The sequence below is a fragment of the Corvus brachyrhynchos genome, unplaced genomic scaffold (genome assembly GCF_000691975.1).
Source record: "Corvus brachyrhynchos isolate BGI_N302 unplaced genomic scaffold, ASM69197v1 scaffold21, whole genome shotgun sequence".
Classification (NCBI taxonomy): Eukaryota; Metazoa; Chordata; class Aves; order Passeriformes; family Corvidae; genus Corvus; species Corvus brachyrhynchos.
In genome coordinates, this window is record NW_008236924.1 from 6,524,084 (window position 1) to 6,541,697 (window position 17,614).

General features: G+C 48.9%; 4 protein-coding genes and 1 long non-coding RNA gene across 6 annotated transcripts in view; 3 read left to right on the forward strand and 2 right to left on the reverse strand.

Moving 5' to 3' along the window:
* The first annotated feature begins 221 nt into the window (after positions 1-221).
* Positions 222-2,997, forward strand: FABP6 (fatty acid binding protein 6). Its single transcript, XM_008629014.2, has 4 exons — positions 222-300; positions 1,132-1,307; positions 1,781-1,870; positions 2,060-2,997. Exons 1-4 carry the CDS (start codon positions 234-236, stop codon positions 2,111-2,113), a joined length of 387 nt encoding a protein of 128 aa, XP_008627236.1. The 5' UTR covers positions 222-233; the 3' UTR covers positions 2,114-2,997.
* On the reverse strand, positions 1,366-12,295 carry LOC108445179. The gene is made up of 3 exons (XR_001859934.1): positions 12,208-12,295; positions 8,233-12,126; positions 1,366-1,898 (listed from the first exon to the last, which is right to left on the reverse strand). It is a non-coding gene; the product is annotated as an uncharacterized LOC108445179 (long non-coding RNA).
* On the reverse strand, positions 3,110-5,594 carry C1QTNF2 (C1q and tumor necrosis factor related protein 2). Its single transcript, XM_008629015.2, has 2 exons — positions 5,262-5,594; positions 3,110-4,054 (listed from the first exon to the last, which is right to left on the reverse strand). The coding sequence occupies exons 1-2, from the start codon at positions 5,557-5,559 to the stop codon at positions 3,441-3,443; spliced, it is 912 nt and encodes a 303-aa protein (XP_008627237.2). The 5' UTR covers positions 5,560-5,594; the 3' UTR covers positions 3,110-3,440.
* Positions 11,215-17,608, forward strand: GDF9 (growth differentiation factor 9). 2 transcript variants are annotated; one of them, XM_017728242.1, is made up of 3 exons: positions 11,215-11,294; positions 12,950-13,390; positions 14,455-17,608. In XM_017728242.1, the coding sequence occupies exons 2-3, from the start codon at positions 12,961-12,963 to the stop codon at positions 15,408-15,410; spliced, it is 1,386 nt and encodes a 461-aa protein (XP_017583731.1). In that variant the 5' UTR covers positions 11,215-11,294; positions 12,950-12,960; the 3' UTR covers positions 15,411-17,608. The 2 variants fall into 2 exon arrangements, with proteins under 2 accessions (XP_017583731.1, XP_008627238.2); XM_008629016.2 differs by lacking the exon at positions 11,215-11,294 and having other exon boundaries at positions 12,758-13,390.
* Positions 16,806-17,614, forward strand: part of LOC103611587 (cytochrome b-c1 complex subunit 8) — a 1,920-nt gene continuing 1,111 nt past the window's right edge. The window contains exon 1 of the mRNA XM_008629124.2: positions 16,806-16,856. Within this exon, the coding sequence (XP_008627346.1) occupies positions 16,806-16,856 (51 nt within the window). The remainder of the gene's footprint in view (positions 16,857-17,614) is intronic.

Here is a 17,614-nt window from a genome sequence, read left to right on the forward strand (position 1 = left end):
TGTTCGCCAGGTTATTGGCAAGGATGTACAACTGCCTGATAACCGTGGTTCTCACACAGGTCAATGGCATCGATGAGTGACTCACAGGGGCCATAAACCTCTATTTCCAAGGGGTGTGGGCCAGGTGGGCTGAGAGCTTGGGCTGCTCTATAAAGCCAGGGCTCAGCCCATCTGATCCATTCTGCTCTGATCCAGCTGCTGTTCCACCTTCCCAGGCACATCCCAAGGGAACAATGGCATTCGCAGGCAAATACGAGTTCGAGGGTGACGAGAACTACGATGCCTTTGTGCAGAAGATTGGTGAGTCTGGCTGGGATGGGCACAGGGCATGGACTGGATAAAATACTGGGAAAAGGCTGGGAGAGCTGGGATTGCTCAGCCTGGAGAGGAAAAGCTTTGGGGTGACCTCATTGTGGCCTTCCAGGGTCTGAAGGGGCTACAGGAAAGATGGAGAGAGACTCTTTAGAAGGGATGGAGGAACAGGACAAGGGGGAATGGATCCAAACTTGCAGGGAGCAGGTTTAGAGGGAATATTAGGAAGAAATTCTTCCCTGTGAGGGTGGGCAGGCCCTGGCACAGGGTGCCCAGAGCAGCTGGGGCTGCCCCTGGATCCCTGGCAGTGCCCAAGGCCAGGCTGGACATTGGGGCTTGGAGCAGCCTGGGATAGTGGAAGGTGTCCCTGCCCATGGCAGGGGCTTGGATGATCCTTAAGGTCCCTTCCAACCCAAGCTGTTCCATGATTCCATGATTCCATGTGCATCTATTTAAAGAGCAAGAGCAAATATAAAAATAGGTATGTGCAGCTAAATACAAAGGCCCGAGCATTAAATTCCAAGCATTGCATGCGTAGGTGAAGGAGAAGGGAATATTTTATGTCCTTTGTATCTATATATTTTTCCTGTGTATTTTTTCTCAGGGAAAAGAGATCAAGATTATTATTTTAGCAAATGCATTAATGTACCAATATCTTTCTTTACACCAGTAATTTCAACTCAGAGCTTTGATATTGTAAAAAAATTAAAAATAATAAATGAGCCACAAATCAGATGCTTTGAGAACAAACACACCACTGCCATCCTTCAGTTCAAATTCAGCTTAGATTTGATAAATTCTCTGTTTTTGTTGATTAAGGTCTCCCCAGTGACAAGGTTGAAATGGGAAGGAACTGCAAAATCGTGACTGAGGTGGTGCAGAACGGGAATGACTTCACCTGGACACAGCACTTCCCAGGAGGCCACACCACCACCAACAGCTTCACCGTGGGCAAGGAGGCAGACATGGAGACCATGGGGGGCAAGAAGTTCAAGGTAAATTCCCTGAGCTCTTCAGCTCCACAGCCTCAGGTGGATTTGGATTTAGGGTGAAAAGCAGAGCAGTGCCAGGCCTAGTGAAGGTGTGGAGTAGTGAAGGGGGTGGAATGAGAGGGGCTCTAAGGCCTTTCCAACCCAAACCATCCTGGGATTCCCTGATTCCATCATCCCTGATTCTATCATCCCTGATTCCTGGGCTACCTGCCAGGACCCTCTTCAGAGCTGTTAATGAGTGATGTGGAGATCTGGACCCTGCAGGTGTTGGTACGTGAACATTTTTCTATTTAAATTTCTATTTAAATTGCGAACATTCAAGAACTAAAGCCCACGGATTTTAGCCCTGTGCAAGAAGCCACAGGTGCAACACACAACCTCTGTCCCATAAACTTCCAAGTGTGCAGGTGTTTACAGAATATCCAGCAACAGAAATTCCAGCAATCCCAGCAACATGAACCCTTTCTCTCTTACAGGCAACTGTCAAAATGGAAGATGGGAAACTCGTAGCTGATTTCCCCAACTACCGCCACACTGCAGAGATCTCTGGGGGGAAGCTGGTAGAGGTGAGTGCTCACAGACCCAGGGCAGTTCCTAAAAAACAAAGAAAAACCTCAAGAGCAGCAGGCTTAAAATGTGAAGTTTAGATAAAAGTCTTAAGGACAGGCTCTGAGCCATGCCCAGGGCTGCTCCCCTGGACCCCTGAGCTCTGATTACACTGTTCAACCAAAGTTTTGGTTTGTTCTTTGTTCCAGATTTCTACTTCTTCTGGTGTAGTCTACAAAAGGACCAGCAAAAAGATTGCCTAAGGCAGCAAGGCCACTCTCTTCCACTGCTCTGAAAGCCAACAATAAAATAAATTAATTAAAGTCCTGTCTTTGTCTCTTTATTGGTATTACAAGCATCCTCATTATAATGCTTACCCCAGTCCTAAATGTCTGACAGGCACTCAGAAAATCAGAGTGCAAAAGCCAGAAGATGCAGCAAAGCACTAAAGGATGTTGTGCAGGTGTTTCAGGGGGTGATGCACACCTGGCATATTCCAGTGTTTCCTACCTCCCACCTACGGAACAGAAGCTCCATTCAGCTTCTGCCTGGAGAAGGACAATTCTCTGCCCAACACCTACATCAAAATGCAAGACCTGGTGAAAGTCTTTTACCCCATTGCTGCTTGGAGGGCAGAAAAGGAGGGGCTTGAAAGCAAGAGAAAGTCAGTTTACGATTCATTAGAAGTGTCTCGCACTGCCAGCAGGGTTTTCTCTTTCTGCCAACACCTGATCTTAACCTTAGAAGACATTTAAGGTTTTACAGCTGTAAATACAGCCCTATTTCCTCATTGCAGTCCTGCTGTTTCTGCAGGGAAGGTTCATGCTTTGACTCTTGAGTGTTACTTGTGAAGGACCCCAGCACTGGGAGATGAGGCTGAAATCCAGGGAACGTGTCCCTGCCCATGGCAGGGGTGGAACAAGATGACATTTAAGGTCCTTCCAACCCAAACCCCTCTGTGACTCTGATTCTCTGCTCTGAGGGACACCAGTGGTGCTCAGTCTGTGCCCCGAGAGGAGCCCTGGACCTTAAAAATGAGACCTTTTAATCACTTCCTGTGCACACCAGATGCCTTTGCTGCTAGAACTGCCTTGATGGGGCTGGGATGGACCTTTAGAATTCCATCTGACAAATTCCTGACTCTGAACTGGCTGGCAAAGCCTAATTCCATTATCAAGGATCGTGCTGGGCTGCAGGGGAGGAGGCCCAGTGACACAATCTCCAGCATCAGTGGCACTGCCCAGCTCAGCTGTAGGAAATCACTGTTGGTTTCATGCTTTATTATAACCATGTAATAACCAAAGTATTCTGCACCAGCATTTGAGTTACATGTCAATGGCATGTTGGAATGATCATGGAATACATAATGGGTGGCTTTGGGATGGAGACATTCATGAGGCTGCTGAAATCTGGCACCCAGTGGGCTTGATGACATCAGGTAAATTCTGAATAGCCAATACAGGGTGCAATCACCTGATAATCCCACAGGCAAATGTGGAATCATCTGATAATCCCAGACACGTCCCATGCAAGGCCACGCTTTGTTTGGACCAAGGCCCATTTCCTATTTTTTCCCCATAGTTCCTCATCCTATACCTCATTGAGATAATCTTGGTCAGGATAAATCAAGAATCCAGTAAATAAGCTGTCTGTCCAGTAGGGATCATAAAAGAGCCCATTTTGCTCTGAGTAAAAGATCTGCAGCCACACCTCATCCTCCTGCTTCAGCGCCAGGATGGTCGATCCAGAGGCCACGTCGTGGTTCCCAGTGTTGGCATCAAAAGTCTTGATCCGGTACTGGCCGTTGTGGACCAGGCCAATGGCCAAGTGCTTGTTGGCCAAAGTGATGTCGTAGGTGAAGTAGTAAATCCCGGGGATGCTGCAGATGAACTTCCCACTGGAAGCGTTGTAATGTCCTCCCTCGTTCATCAGGATCCTGTCAAACTTGATGGGCAGCCGCTCCCTGGGGTAGCTCTTGGACACTGCCACGGAGAAGGCAGACTTGGCTTTGCTGCCACTGCAGCTGCAGGCCCCCGGCAGCCCAGGGTCACCCTGGCTCCCTTTGGGCCCTTTCTTCCCCGGGGCCCCGTTTTTCCCAGGACTGCCCTTTAAACCCTTGGGCCCCCGGGGCCCTGCCTTGCCAATGGCTCCTGTTTTCCCCTTCGGGCCTGGCTTGCCCGGGTTTCCTGTTCTGCCCTGGGGACCTGGAAGACAAATGACCTTATCAATTTTCCTTATCAGTTTTGAGGGAAAGAAAAATGATACAGCAGGTGGAAGGGGGTTAGAGCATTGCAGCAGGGATTTAATTTAGGAGGGAGCCATTGCTGGTGTGAGAATCCCAATGCAATCCCACCTGGGGCTGGACGTCTGTCTGGACTGACCACCCGGGGTAGGCAGGGAATTGGTGTGGTAACAGGGGAGCTCTGGTTCCATTATCTGGCTCGCTTGAGAAGAAGGAGGAATTAAAGAACAAGCATTAAATGTTTGGGTTTTACAGAGTGGGGCAGGTTTGTGAAGCTTTCAGAGCTTCGCTTTGAGCAGGTCAGTACTTTTGATCTCATGTCTCTTCTTTTACTTTGCTTTTTTTTTTTTACATTTATCATGAAACTGTTTAAAAACAAGGCAAAAGTTAGCCTAGATGTGGTAAAAAGCCCAGCCTAGCTGGGGGATGAACCAGCGAACACAGGGGGCAGGGGCTGCCTTGAGATGAGAAGGGAGTTGGGCTGGCAGTGATTCTTGCTCGGTGGTATCATCTGATATGAGCAAAATCGTGAGGATTTATGCGGCGTCTCTTGACCTGCTGTAGCAAGAGCAGATCGAAACGCAGCTGTGGCTGGAAATCTGCTCTCCAGATTCCTGGTTTGGGGGTGGGAGAAGGGAGGCAGCCGCAGGCTGGGCTCGCTGGCGTTGCTGAGGCAGGAGTGCTCTCTAGTGTGGCAGAGGGAAATCACTGCTCCTCACAGGGCTGCTCCTGCTGCCTCCTGGCTCCGGGAGCATCCAGAGCTCAGCCCCGCCTCAGGACTGAAGACGAGCTGTTGTTTTGTGTTGCTTTGGATTAGGTCCGGCATGGCCAGTGCCTGTCCTGTTACAGTGCTCTGGGCAGCCGGTCCTTCCTTTTCTCACGTGGCTCTGGTTTTCCTGGGAGCGGGAACCAGAGGCCAGCTCCTTATCTCCTCTGGAGAGCCTTGACCAGCACAGGGTGAACCTCACCGTGTCACAAAATGAAGCCAACAGAAGCTGCACACAGCTGTCAGGACATGGTGTGAGTCTGGAGCCCCTCTGACGAGTGGGACCATTTGGAGGGGGGACAGAGGGAATTCTGGCGGAGTTTCCCATGAGGTGTTGCTGTGAAGGGGCTGTTGCACCACAGCTTCCACCTTTCCATTGCTGTGTTGAGCACTTCTCTCTTACCTTTATCGCCGTGCTCGCCTTTCTCCCCATCCTGGCCGTCCTTGCCGTCCTTGCCGGGGAAGCCCATCCTGCCCACGGTCCCTGGGGTCCCTGGCACGCCGGGGGGCCCGGGGGGCCCGGGGGGCCCTGGCAGGCTGCAGGCCAGCTGGGCACCCTCCTGCAGCTCCCGCCTGGCAAAGCCCCCCAGGATGTGGTTTGCCACGCAGGGCACAGTCCAGAGGAGCAGCACAGCAGAGATCATGGCACGGCCTGTGGGGAGGAGACGGACGTGGGAGCAGCGTGTGGGCACCACTGGCATGGGCTGGTGAAGAAATCTGCATGAAAATGGGAGATAATTTGGCTTTTCTTGGCAGGGTGGGGGAGCTGTTTGCTTTGGTGTGATGTGATTCCAAGGACTTGGCTCATGGAGTTTTCTAGGTCAGACCAATATTTTTATCAAACTTACTCTTCTCCAAGCCTGTATCTGTGTCCGTCCCTCATTTTGTTTTGCTCCTTGAGCCTCTCTTCCCCCAAAGCACCAGGAGCAATGGCAAAGGGGTGCAGAAAGCAGCTGCTTGGGACCAGGGGAGTGGACGAAGGGGAAGGGGTTTGGTGTGAGCGTCCCCAGCACGACCTGCCCATGGTTGGGTCGCTGGGGTTTCTTCAAAGCACAAAGCCCATCGTGTGATGCAGAGCAGGACTCAGACAGGCTGGGCAGGATTTGGGCCAGGCCTTTTGCCTACGAGCTGAGCCTCATCCCCTTCTCCACTGCAGCTCAGATTTAGCAGCTCCTCAGTACTGTTTTGTGCAACTCCTGCACTGGAAATAAGATGCTTAAAGCACTGGCTAAATTCCATGTTGGCCTTAGCTCTCATCCTGTTCTCAGCTCCTGAGGGGTGGAAATGCATATTTAGATGCTCCAAATCCAGCCAGCTGATCCTACATATTTATGCTCAGTGGGAGCCCCCAGTTCTGTGATATTATAATTAAGAACATGCAGAGGAGAGGGAAATGCAAACCAGATCCAGGGCTGGATTTGGCTGCTGAGGCCTTTGGTTCTTCAGCTCTGATTTGCTGCTGCTGAAAGGCGTTGGGTTAATGCACTTGTGAGATGGAAAACACCATCCAGTGTTCATGTGGGAAGTTGAATGAAGGCTTCTGAGTTCATGAAAAGGGAAACAAAATGTTCAAATGCCTGTGGAGTGGGAGATCACAAGGAAAGCTGCATCCCTGCTTCCCAGGAACCCCTCCAGCGGGGCAGAGAAGTGAGAGGCATCTGGAGGTGGATGACACTCACAAGCTGTGGCAGGGAAAAATGTCATTGTGGAGCTTAACCTGGAAAAAAGCTGGGAATGCCTCACGTGGAGAAGAAACCTTGGAGAAGGAGCAGAGGGTGGAAGGGCAGCTCCTCCTCTGAAAGTTTCTTACCATAATCACTTCTGTTCCCTTGAGACCCAGCTCGTTGACCTGATGGGATAAAAAGTGGCAAACAAAATTCCCCGAGGCTGGGAGGTCAGTGGGAGCAGCACTTGGATAAGTGGGGAGTATCCACGTACCTGGAGCTGTGCTCTGGCACAGCTCCCGAGCTGGTGTTAATTAACAGCTCCACAAGAACGCTTCATCCCATATCCCAGCAACGTGTGTGGGATGCAAAGCAGCACCACGTCCACAAGAGGATCTCTAAATAACCTCTTGGAGAAATCTTTTTGAAAGAGAACAAACCTCATGCTGTTCCACCTTAAAAGGAAAACTGTTCCTCGATGTAGAAGGTCCGATGAGCTCCAAAAAGCAAATTGGAAGCAGATCAGCATCTCCCCTCTCTGCAGTGTGGGCAGCCAGCCCGGCACAGGAGGCTGTGCAGCAGCAGGGCTGATTTTCCAACGACATTTTAACCAATGGCTTTGTCACCAGGGTTAGAGACCTTTGGGCCATGCCCAATGCCTGTTGTGCATTAAAGAGGTGTTTCCGTAAGAAAAGATCCTGCCTGGAAGAGTCAGCACCAGCTGTACTTTCTGCTGCTTCCAGGGCAGCTGGGCTGAAATCCCAGAGGAAAATCCCTGAGGGTTGCCAGATGCGGGGTTTGGTGGCACATGCAGTGGCTGGATGGTGATTTTTTGGCCAGCAAAGTCACCCTGTGCCATGTGGCGGTGGGAATAGGACACCCTGGGGGAATTGCTGCTTGCAGGGAGGCAGGAGCAGGATGAGGGGACCCAGCAGTGAGTGAACACCGTGACTTTCTTCTCTACTTCCTTGTAATATTCGAGGCTTTCTCAAACAAGACATCCATCTTTCTGCCTCACTAGTGTACTTCAAGGTGTCATAATTACTCTTCAAGATAATCATTATCCCCATGAGCCTAATTCTCAGCTCTGGAGGTTGCCCTGCAGCATCCCTGGGGTGGAAGCAGGAGCCTTTGGTGCAAGGCTGATCTAGGCAAAATCAGGTGTGACAGCAGTGACAGAGAGCAGCTGAAATGGGTGGATTTAACTGATATGAGCCAGGGAAGCACCTACACCAACAGGGGTTTGATCTGTTCCCTGCTGCTGCACAAAACAATGGCAAAGGAGGGAAAGCAGAGGGTGCACCTTCTGTCCTCAACCTGCAGCACTCGCTTGGCTTCAGACACCGGGAATTCCCGTGCCAAACCTTTCCTCTCCTGGAGCAAAAGCGCCGGGAATTCCCGTGCCAAACCCTTCCTCGCCTGGAGCAAAAGTACCGGGAATTCCTGTGCCAAACCTTTCCCAGCCCCGAGCTCAAACCCGTCTGGGCAGCTGCCCAGTGCAGGGACAGGCTGAAGGAGGTGGGAGCTCCCAGCAAAGGCTGAGGAATGTTTCCCTCATGGTGTTATTTCTTTAACTGGCAACTGTTGCCTTCACGGATTCCTGTGCAGGCTTTGGAACAACCTGAGTGCTCAGTGACTTAGACCTTATTTGGGAAGTTTTCAAAGTTAAGAGGAGGGAGAGGCAGAAAAAGGAAAAGTGGATCTACTCACCAGCCTAATCTCCTCAGTGAGATCCTGACAGGCGCTGGCAGCCCCCAGCACTTCAGGCAGATGTTTTGCTGCAGATCCCCAGCCCCGTCCTGCCACAGCAGGTCCTGGGAGGGCTGTGCAGGATTGATTTTGGTCCTTTTTACTCCCGTTTTACTTCGTTTTGTGCGCAGTTTGAGCTCCCTGCAGCAGCTCCACTTTGGCTCCACGTTGCCAAAGGCATATTTTTATTATTGTGTAATGGATCTGAGCCTCTGCCTCGGTCACGTGGCACGGGAAGAGATTTTTATGCACATGTGGCTGGAAAGCTCTTGATGCTTGGGGAGCTTTTCCCTTTCTCCCTCTCCCTTGCAGTCCTGGAGGAAAGCTCAGGGGTTGCCTGGATCATTTCTGGTTGATGCTGCCCCTCCCTGCTGTAGTCACTCACACAAGCAGGGAATGGGTAACGCTGATCCAACTGGGGAACAACTTTGACACTTTATCCTGGAGTATTAAAGGGAAGAAAATCTTGTCCTGGGGGTGGAAACTCATTTCGAATCACTCCAGGCTTGAATTTAAGGACAAAGTCATGAAGCAGCAGCTCTGCAAATGCAAATTTGTACCTCAGCACTTCTTCAGGATGATGTGCACTACGAAATACAACTTTGTCATGGGGATGGCAGGGCAGGAATCCTTCTGTCTTGGAAAAGGGTTGGGATTTAGTTTTAAGCTTGGAAAGTAATTACAACCCCCCAGCAATTGCTTCAGGTAAGGCAGGAACAGCAGGAGCAGCGGCTGAAGCTGGAGCAGGATGCTCTGGGATGCTGCCAGGGTTGGTATGGACCAGACTCATCTTTGGTTGTGGGTTCCTGCTCTGGCCCCACCAGGATCCTGCACGGGGCGTGGGACAGGCATGTGCCTGGTGGCAGGGCTCCAAACCCTGCCCTGCAGCTCTGCAGCCAGAAAATCCTTTCTGCTCAGTGCAGAACATCAGCTGACTGGGAGAATGCTGGAATTGTCATTCCTTGCTCTGCCCAAATTCATCCTTCCCAGAGCTGTTGTGGTTTATTTTTAAGCTTTCCCCTGTGCTTGCTTTTGGCACTTGGTGGGAACGGATATAACATAAAAATGAAGCCTGTACACAGTTGGCTTTGTGAGCTGGGGCTGCTTTAGATGCTCCTGGGAGGACTGGGAACATTTGGCTGAGGAAGCACAGGGCTGTTTTCGTGCTGTGCTCACAGTCCCACAGAGCTCCTGCAGAGCCAGCGCCCCGGCCCCAGCTCCCTGACACTGAACAACCTCCTGGAGAACAACCCCCCTTCCCAAACAATCATCAGCTTTGCATTTCCCTGGGAAAAGGGCTGGTTTAGAAAAGCTGCCATGTGGCTGCAGAGCTCTGGCTGCCGCAGCCCACTCCCCTCTAGCACTGGGGTGAGCACAGCTGGGACAGACCCAGACACTGCTCTGGACATTGGGCAGACGGGAATTCTCACTTTTCGCCTGTTTCCATGAAGTTTGTAGGAATGCAGAACTCGTGCTGGGCCGCTGTGCCTGGGTGTGGGCCAAAAGGCTCAAGGCACTGCATGTGAAATAGGCAACCAGGTGAAAGCTTCCCGGGGGCTTTGCCACAGCGCCAGTCGGATGGGCCTGGGAAGCCACAGTGCCTTCCTCAGACGCTGATGGTGTGGAAAAGGAAAAGCTCTTCTGCTGATCCTGCTCCTGCCCCATGGCAGCTGTGCTTTGAGATGGGCCTGACACGGGCCAGGGATGAGAGGATGCTTGGACACACAGCAATCCTGCCAGGCAGCCTCAGGCAGGAGCAGGGAATTCACAGTTTGGGGTGATTTTGTGCCCAGGTCTGCAGCATGGGGAAGGCAGCGAGAGCCTGACCTAGTTCAGCAGCATGGGGAGAAACTGCTGGGAAGCTCCTGCCAGGCAGATGGAAAACCTGTCTGTGCTGCAGGGCCAGGCCAGGCTCCACCAGGGCCCCAGACAGCTCTGCTGAGAACACTTGGCAGCACAGTTTGTTAAATAAACAAACTGCCTGTGCACAGAGAAGCAGAGCAGCCTGAGACTCGTGCTCAGTGCTTTCTGTGTCAGTGAGACATCGCAGGGGACATTCCAGCAGATCTTGTCCCCTCCGTGCTGCTTTTTAGCAGAAGCCTCTGTGCTGTGACCCCCGTGGTGTCCCCAGGGTCCCGGGGAAGGGGACTTGCTCAGGGACAGGTGTGGGCTGGGGGTGCAGTCCCTGCTCAGGATGCTCTGCCTGGTGTGGAGGTGGAACAACTCAAACAATGCCCTGCTTGAAAAGCTGTCAGTGAGTGGAGAAGGGGTTCATACTGCTTTTGGGGTGAATAATGCTAAAATCAGCCTGACTCATTGATCCCAAAGTTAAATACCCTGAGAGTGAGGTGAAGATGTGGCAGATGATGAAGTGCCTGATAAAGGAACAAACAAGTGATGCTACTGACACCTTACCCAGAGGTGCTGAGCTGGCACAGCTGGCCCAGACACATCTGACTGACAGCCCAGGCCCACTTTTTAACAGAGGGTTTTCCTACACACCCTTCTGGGACTGTGTGTGGCGATTCCTCCCTGCAGTGGGGACATCCCTCAAGGCCACTCCTCAGGACTGAGCCAAAGAGATTTGCTCACAGTCGTTGGTCTGGGTGAGTAATACCATTCTCCAGTTAATTTTTTTTGTTATCTTTAGTATAATTGCCTCAATATAACTGCTTTAATATAAATGTTTCAATTTTGTTTCAAAAATAGTGCACTGTACTATACTAATAGTTCTAGCTACCCATACTAGGTAGCAAATAATTCTGTTTAATGTTTTTTTAGCCTTATCATTGGCATGATAAATCATTTATTTCTATATAAATATAACTGGTTTGCCATTCTTAATCCTGCAGGACAAAGTCACCTAAAGGTTCAATCACTGCTTCTGTGCATGTGCTGAGGGGGAGAACTGGGAGTGCTGAAATGTGGGTGACCATCAGTTCCCAGCCCAGGACAGGGCTGTGCCCCAGCCTGGAAGGATTTCCCCTTGTTTACCTCTGAGCACTCACTGGTTTCATTGCTAGGTACTGACCTTGCAGCCACGACAATTTAACCAAATGACATCATTCAGCAAATGCCAGAAAAGTTGAAATTCACCCAGAGGTTGGAGGGAGCCTAAAAATCCAGCAATAACAATGGGAGTGTGCCTCTCACCAAAGATAAGTGTCAGTGCTTTGGGGGTTTTGGGAGATACTAAGGGGAAGGAAGAAGCATTTTTCCACCCAACAGGCCTCCAGACTTAGTGTGGGATGGTGATTTGAGTAATTTTTATTGCCCTCCCTAAAAGCAGCTTGAAAATCTGTAAGCAGTCTACAGAGAGTGATTGTCCCTCTCCAAAAAACCCCATAAAAATGAGTCAAAACCCTGTTTAAACTTAAAGGATGCCCTTGAGACCATTAGCTCTGCCTAGGAGCTGCAGCCCTGACCCATTAAGATAAAAATAAATAGAGCTTATTTTAGGAAGACGGAAGTGGGAACCAGCCCAATCACCAGTGAGCCACTGCCAACACTGAGCAGATGCTGTGTAAAGGTTGGGATTTTTCTCTTTGTTCCATGTACCTTCTAATTCAAAGTAAATTCAACAACCTTTTTGACTCACCACAATTGGTCCCTGCCTTGATGCCAAGTAACATAGTTAGACAAGAAAGGATTTCTGAAAATGACTTGTATTTCCCAATTACAAAAAACCTCCAGCCCCCCTGCTCTGGAGTCTGTAGCACCAGACCTGCACCTTAGCCATATCCAATAATAATGTAAAATAAACAAGACACCAACAAAATGATAAATCATTTCCCTACTCCTACCTTAAAGCCACAACGGAACCCCATGGTGAAGATGCTGCAAAAAGAACCAGAACTGTTATTTTATTTAGAAGCAATAAAAAAATTCTGAAAAATAACTCACAGCTGGTGTACAGCAAGTTACCTCAAACCTCACCTCAGGCAGCAAACAGGGCAGGTAGCAGCAGCAGGCTTTCAATTTTTCACAATTTTGATTCTTCGGGGCTTTCTTTGCTCTCCAGTTTGTAAGCAAGAACTTGTCAGGCAGGAAAATACACTAGGGAAGCTGAAAGAGATAGTAACGAGCTTGGCAAACTCAGCTTTCCACTGCAGCACGCCAAGGCAAGAGGGAGAACATCCAATCTAGACCCCAAATTAATCTACCTGTAAGATGCTCTCAAAGCAGCCTCTATACTTCTCCCTAAAAAACCCACAACTTTATACCCAGTGAGCAGCTGGGGGCTGGGTTGTTCAGCTCAGAGCTGGTGAAAACGACTCCACCAGCACATGGAGAGAGGCCAAAGGCTAAGAGCAGTAATATTTAGCTTTATATATTTCTGCAAATAAACCAGGATTAATTAGACCAGGCAACACTAACGCCTCCCCAGCTCCCTCTGCGGGCTGGCACTCGGCTCCCAGCCTGTAATTTCCCATGTGAAAAAGGTTAACTCAGAATTAGGATCTCGTTTATAATAAGCTTCCCGGGCCAAGGCTTAGCCCAACTGCAATGAAGCTGTGGCTTCAGGGGCCAGCTGCAGATCTTTCTCTTTGCTTTCTAATTAGAAAGAAACCTCCCTCACACTTCACAGCTGCAACCTATATAAGGGATGGGGCTGAAGCACTCTCGTTTTTCCTTGAATGTTTGAGGGGAGTTATTTTTTTCTTTTTTTCACCTGCAGCCCTCAAGAGCATGGAGAGCACTTGGAGGATTTGCGTGTGTTTGTACTGCTGCCTGCCCTGGCTCTCTTCTGGCACCCAGTACTCGCCCCGCTCCAGGGGCCGGGGGGGCTCTGAGAAGGCCCCTGGGTTTTCGGCAGCTCCTGAGGATGCTGCCAGGGAGCTCAGCGCGGTGCTGCAGCTGCCCCAAGGCGGGGGACCGGCCCCTACCCTCCTGCCCCCGCTGCTCAAGGTGCTGCACGGCCGCGGCCCCCGGGGCTGGCACAGCGAGGCCCCGCGGCTGCAGCCAGACTCCAGGGCTCTCCGGTACATGAAGAGGCTGTACAGGATGTCTGCCACCAGGGAGGGCATCCCTAAGGCGCACCGAGGCCGCTTCTATAACACGGTGCGGCTCTTCACCCCGTGCTGGGAATGCCAGCACCGCCTCGGGGGCCTGGGGAAAGGTAGGTGTGCAGTGCCTGGGCTGGAGAGGTTACACGGGGTTTCTGTGTGTTCTGTGCTGGCAGCAGGAGATAAAAATACCTCCTTTCTTCAGCGCTGTTGCTATTTTAGTCCTGGAGCCTCTTCTCCTAAACTGTAGGAGTTTTTCATAACCTACTTCTCCTTGAATGGCATTAGGCACAGGCTTCACAGGCTGGGGAACACCCCACAAGTAGTATGTACAAGACAGGCTGGTGTTCCGGGCTGACTCATCTGTTCATGAGTCAGAAAAAGCTATAAGCAGATCTAAGTAAAGTAAGAGAAGTGGAAAAAATGTTTAGGCATAATAGGCAGCACATTTCCTTCTACAGCCCGTTTTGGTTTTGCTTTTTTCTAAAAACTGCAGCACTGGTAAAAAAATTTGTACCAAACTGCCAGCACCTGTGCTAGAGAATCCTCTCCTTGTCTGGTACATTTGCTAGAGAAGAATCATGATCAAAACCTGAAGGGAAGAGAAGAATTACTCACAAATTGGGCTCAGGACTGGGATGGCTGGGCACCCTGTAACTTAAGATGCTTCCATGGTTTTCTTAAATGTGGGCTGGTCACAACAACAGCACCTAGAAATCCTTGGCTGATAAACCTACTGAGGTGACCTGAGTTCTCCTGACTCGGATTTTTCACTAGAAAGACAGATAAACATAGAAAGATAAACACAAGCATTGTACTGCTGCACAGGAACAGCACTCTGAGGTGGAGTTCATGGTTATTATCATCTGGAGTGTTTAGTTCCTGTTACCCCCACACCAGCACTAAAGAGACAACAGCTGACTTCCTCCTGTGCTGGTTCTTTTAATGAAATGAATCCTAATAGCTCTTATAATCAGGGGTTTTCTTGTGTTTATTTTCTTAATTTTTAACTCTTATGTCCCTGACCAAAGTAGAAATTTCATGCAATAAATGTAAGGGCATCTGAATTGTTTTCTTCTGCTGCTGAATCATTTTTACTTATCAACTACAACAGTGTTCATGTCTAGGTGGAAAAATAAGATGCAATAACACTACAGGAATCTGTTTCCCTTCACAGGAGATGTTCACTCAGTGGATTTACTCTTCAACTTGGATCGTGTTACTGCTCTGGAGCACTTACTCAAGTCTGTCTTGCTCTATTCCTTTGACACATCTGTTCCCATTTCCTCTTCCATTACCTGCATATGCCATTTATCCCTTAAGGAACATGATTCTTCCAGCCAAGTTTGCCCCAGCATTTCCCACTCTCTAGCTTTGAGCCTGCACTTTGATGTTAGAAAACGCAAATGGGTGGAGATGGATGTGACTTCTTTCCTCCAGCCTCTGATTGCTACGAACAGGAGGAATGTTCATATGGCTCTGAACTTCACTTGTCTGATGGGTGACCCACAACAGAGCACGAAACTGCAAAATGCTGTTAATGTGACACTGGTTCCCCCTTCCCTTCTGCTGTATCTGAATGACACCAGTGAGCAAGCTTATCACCGTGGGAGCTTGCTCAGGCACAGGAGGAAAAGCCCAGCGTGGGCCAGGCAGAGCAGCAGCCCGCTCGTGGATCCTCCAAAGGGTGACAAAGGACAAGGCAATCCCCAGGGTAAAAGGGCCTCTCGCCAGCGAAGGAATGAGAATCCAAAAGCAGCACCAGCCACTTCACCTCACAATCTGAGCGAGTATCTGAAGCAATTTGTGTTCCCTCAGCACGAGTGTGAGCTGCACAACTTCCGCCTGAGCTTCAGCCAGCTGCGGTGGGACCGCTGGATCATCGCCCCGCACAGGTACAGCCCCCAGTTCTGCCGGGGGGACTGTCCCCGCGCCCTGGGCCACCGCTACGGCTCCCCGGTGCACGCCATGGTGCAGACCCTCATCTATGAGCGCCTGGACCCCTCTGTGCCCAGGCCCTCGTGCGTGCCGGCCGCCTACAGCCCGCTCAGCGTGCTGACCATCGAGCCTGACGGCTCCATCGCCTACAAGGAGTACGAGGACATGATCGCCACCAAGTGCACCTGCCGGTAGTGGGGACTCTGCTGCACTCCACTTTGGGGTGGGTTTGCGCTCTCAAGCACAGGTTTTATCTTTGCATTCTCAAGATCTGTAGCTACAGTTGACTGAGAAGTGTTGCTGTAACTCCGGGAGCTGGGATTTAGCAAGGAGTTAGCAGAAGGGGTTCACATCAGAGCACTGATTTTTTTGTACTCACTCAGCCTTTCTAGAATGTGCAATTAAATGTAAATAGTGTCTTTTTATCGGGAGAATTTTGCATTTAAAATGGGGGAAAGGTTTCAACTACTAAATGTCTATTTTAAGCTGCTTTATTACAGATTAAAAAAAAAAAAGAAAGAAATGGCTATCACACATACCCTGACATACAGTGCCTGCTACTCTGCCTCTGCAGAAACCTTGTGTGTGACATCTCCAGTAATGACTGGGAAGAGAAGAAAGCCTTTAATGTTAGAATTGTTTCCTTGGTCTTTCATTCTCTTCCAAGCAGGATGACACAACCCTTCCTCACACAGTTCTGTAAAGAGTTACCACGTTGTTTTTTGCTTTTCTTCTCTTGCACTCTTTGGGCTTTCTCACCTAAAAGGAGGGTAAGAATTTAAGGGCAGCTGTGGGTAATTTGTGAACATTTAAATTAAGGCACTATTTTGGTAAGAATTTGCACCACCTGAGGCTTCATTTGGTTCAAGAACAAGGGGCAGCTGTCCATGGTGTGAGGGCAGAGGATTGCCCATTGGAGCCACACTGCCACTGGCTTCTGAACTAGGAAGAAATGTTTAAAAAGCTTAATCCCCAAAAATGGCTTCTAAAAGCTTTAAATGAGTTGATGTAAATGCTGTTCAATGAGTTTAATATTCTGAAACATGGGGCCACAGCCTTGTTTCCTCTCACAATGAAACTGTAGGTAACAAGTGCCTCAACTCTAGGTGCTTTCACACCGAATTCTTACTGCAATTGATTTATTATGATTTATTGTCTCCTCCTAGACCTGGGGCTCACACACAAAACCTCTCAGCTTTAGTGGGGATTTTTCTTGTTTGTTTGTTTATTAAAGGCTGTGCAGCAGCACTGTCTTGTAAAACTTGTTTAGAACAGCCTCTAACATTGACTTGCTAATGGATTAATAAATAAATGCTGTAACTTTCTACACTCAACCACCCAACCAGCCCCTACCTTATATCCTGAGCAATTCCAGAGGCAGGGAATTCAGCCTGGCAGGGCAGGCCTGAGAGGCTGCTGTGTGGTGTCACTTTGATGGTTCACCTGGTCACTGAACCCACTCATGTTGGGGTGAGTCTGGAGAGCTCCTGGAGGTGCAACAGGCACAAACCTGCCTTAAAAGTGGGGATCCTGCTCCAGGTTTCAGTCTCTGACTGCTGAAATCAAAGTGGTTGACACCAAAAGCTCAAAATGGTATCCTGGTGTCACATAAAACCTTCCTGGTCCCAGCACCGTGGGCAGGTGGGTGAGTTTGGATTGTGTCACTCCTGCTCATCCCTTCAAACTCTGGGGATTTGGCTTTGCTCATCTGCCAGAGAAGAAAATAAATGGCATCATTTCCTGACACAAATCCTTCTAATTATTGTGAAATGCATAATGTAGTCCAATAATCCTAACATATTCTAATGTTCCATTAATGGGGATCATGTTTAATATAGTCTAATAATTCAAATAATATATTAAATATGTGTCATATATTGTAATAATCCCAATAATGTTGAACCTATCTAATATATTGTAATAATAATTCCAACAATGCTGAAGTTTAACATATTCTAACAAATCTAATATATTCTAATATTAGTTCAAATAATGGTAAATATGTCTAATATATTGTAATGATCCAAATAAAGCTGAAAGTGTTTAATACAGTCTAATAATTCTACTATCATTCAAATGGTAAAAATGTCTAATATCCTAACCATTCTTATCTATTCTAATAATAATTTAAATAATTTTGATGTCGAATATATTCTGTAATTCGAATAATATGGAATATATCTAATATAGTCTAATAATTATAATATAATCTATTAATGATGCCAGTAATATTGAAGATGGCTAATACATAATAATTTCCATTATTTGGAAGATGTCTCATGCATTCTAATAACAATTCCAACATTGTTTACGATGCTCATTGCGGGGGGGTGTGGCGAGATATTTAACCTTTAAAAGCCTTTTCCAGTGCAAACTATTCCATGATTCCAGGATTTTCT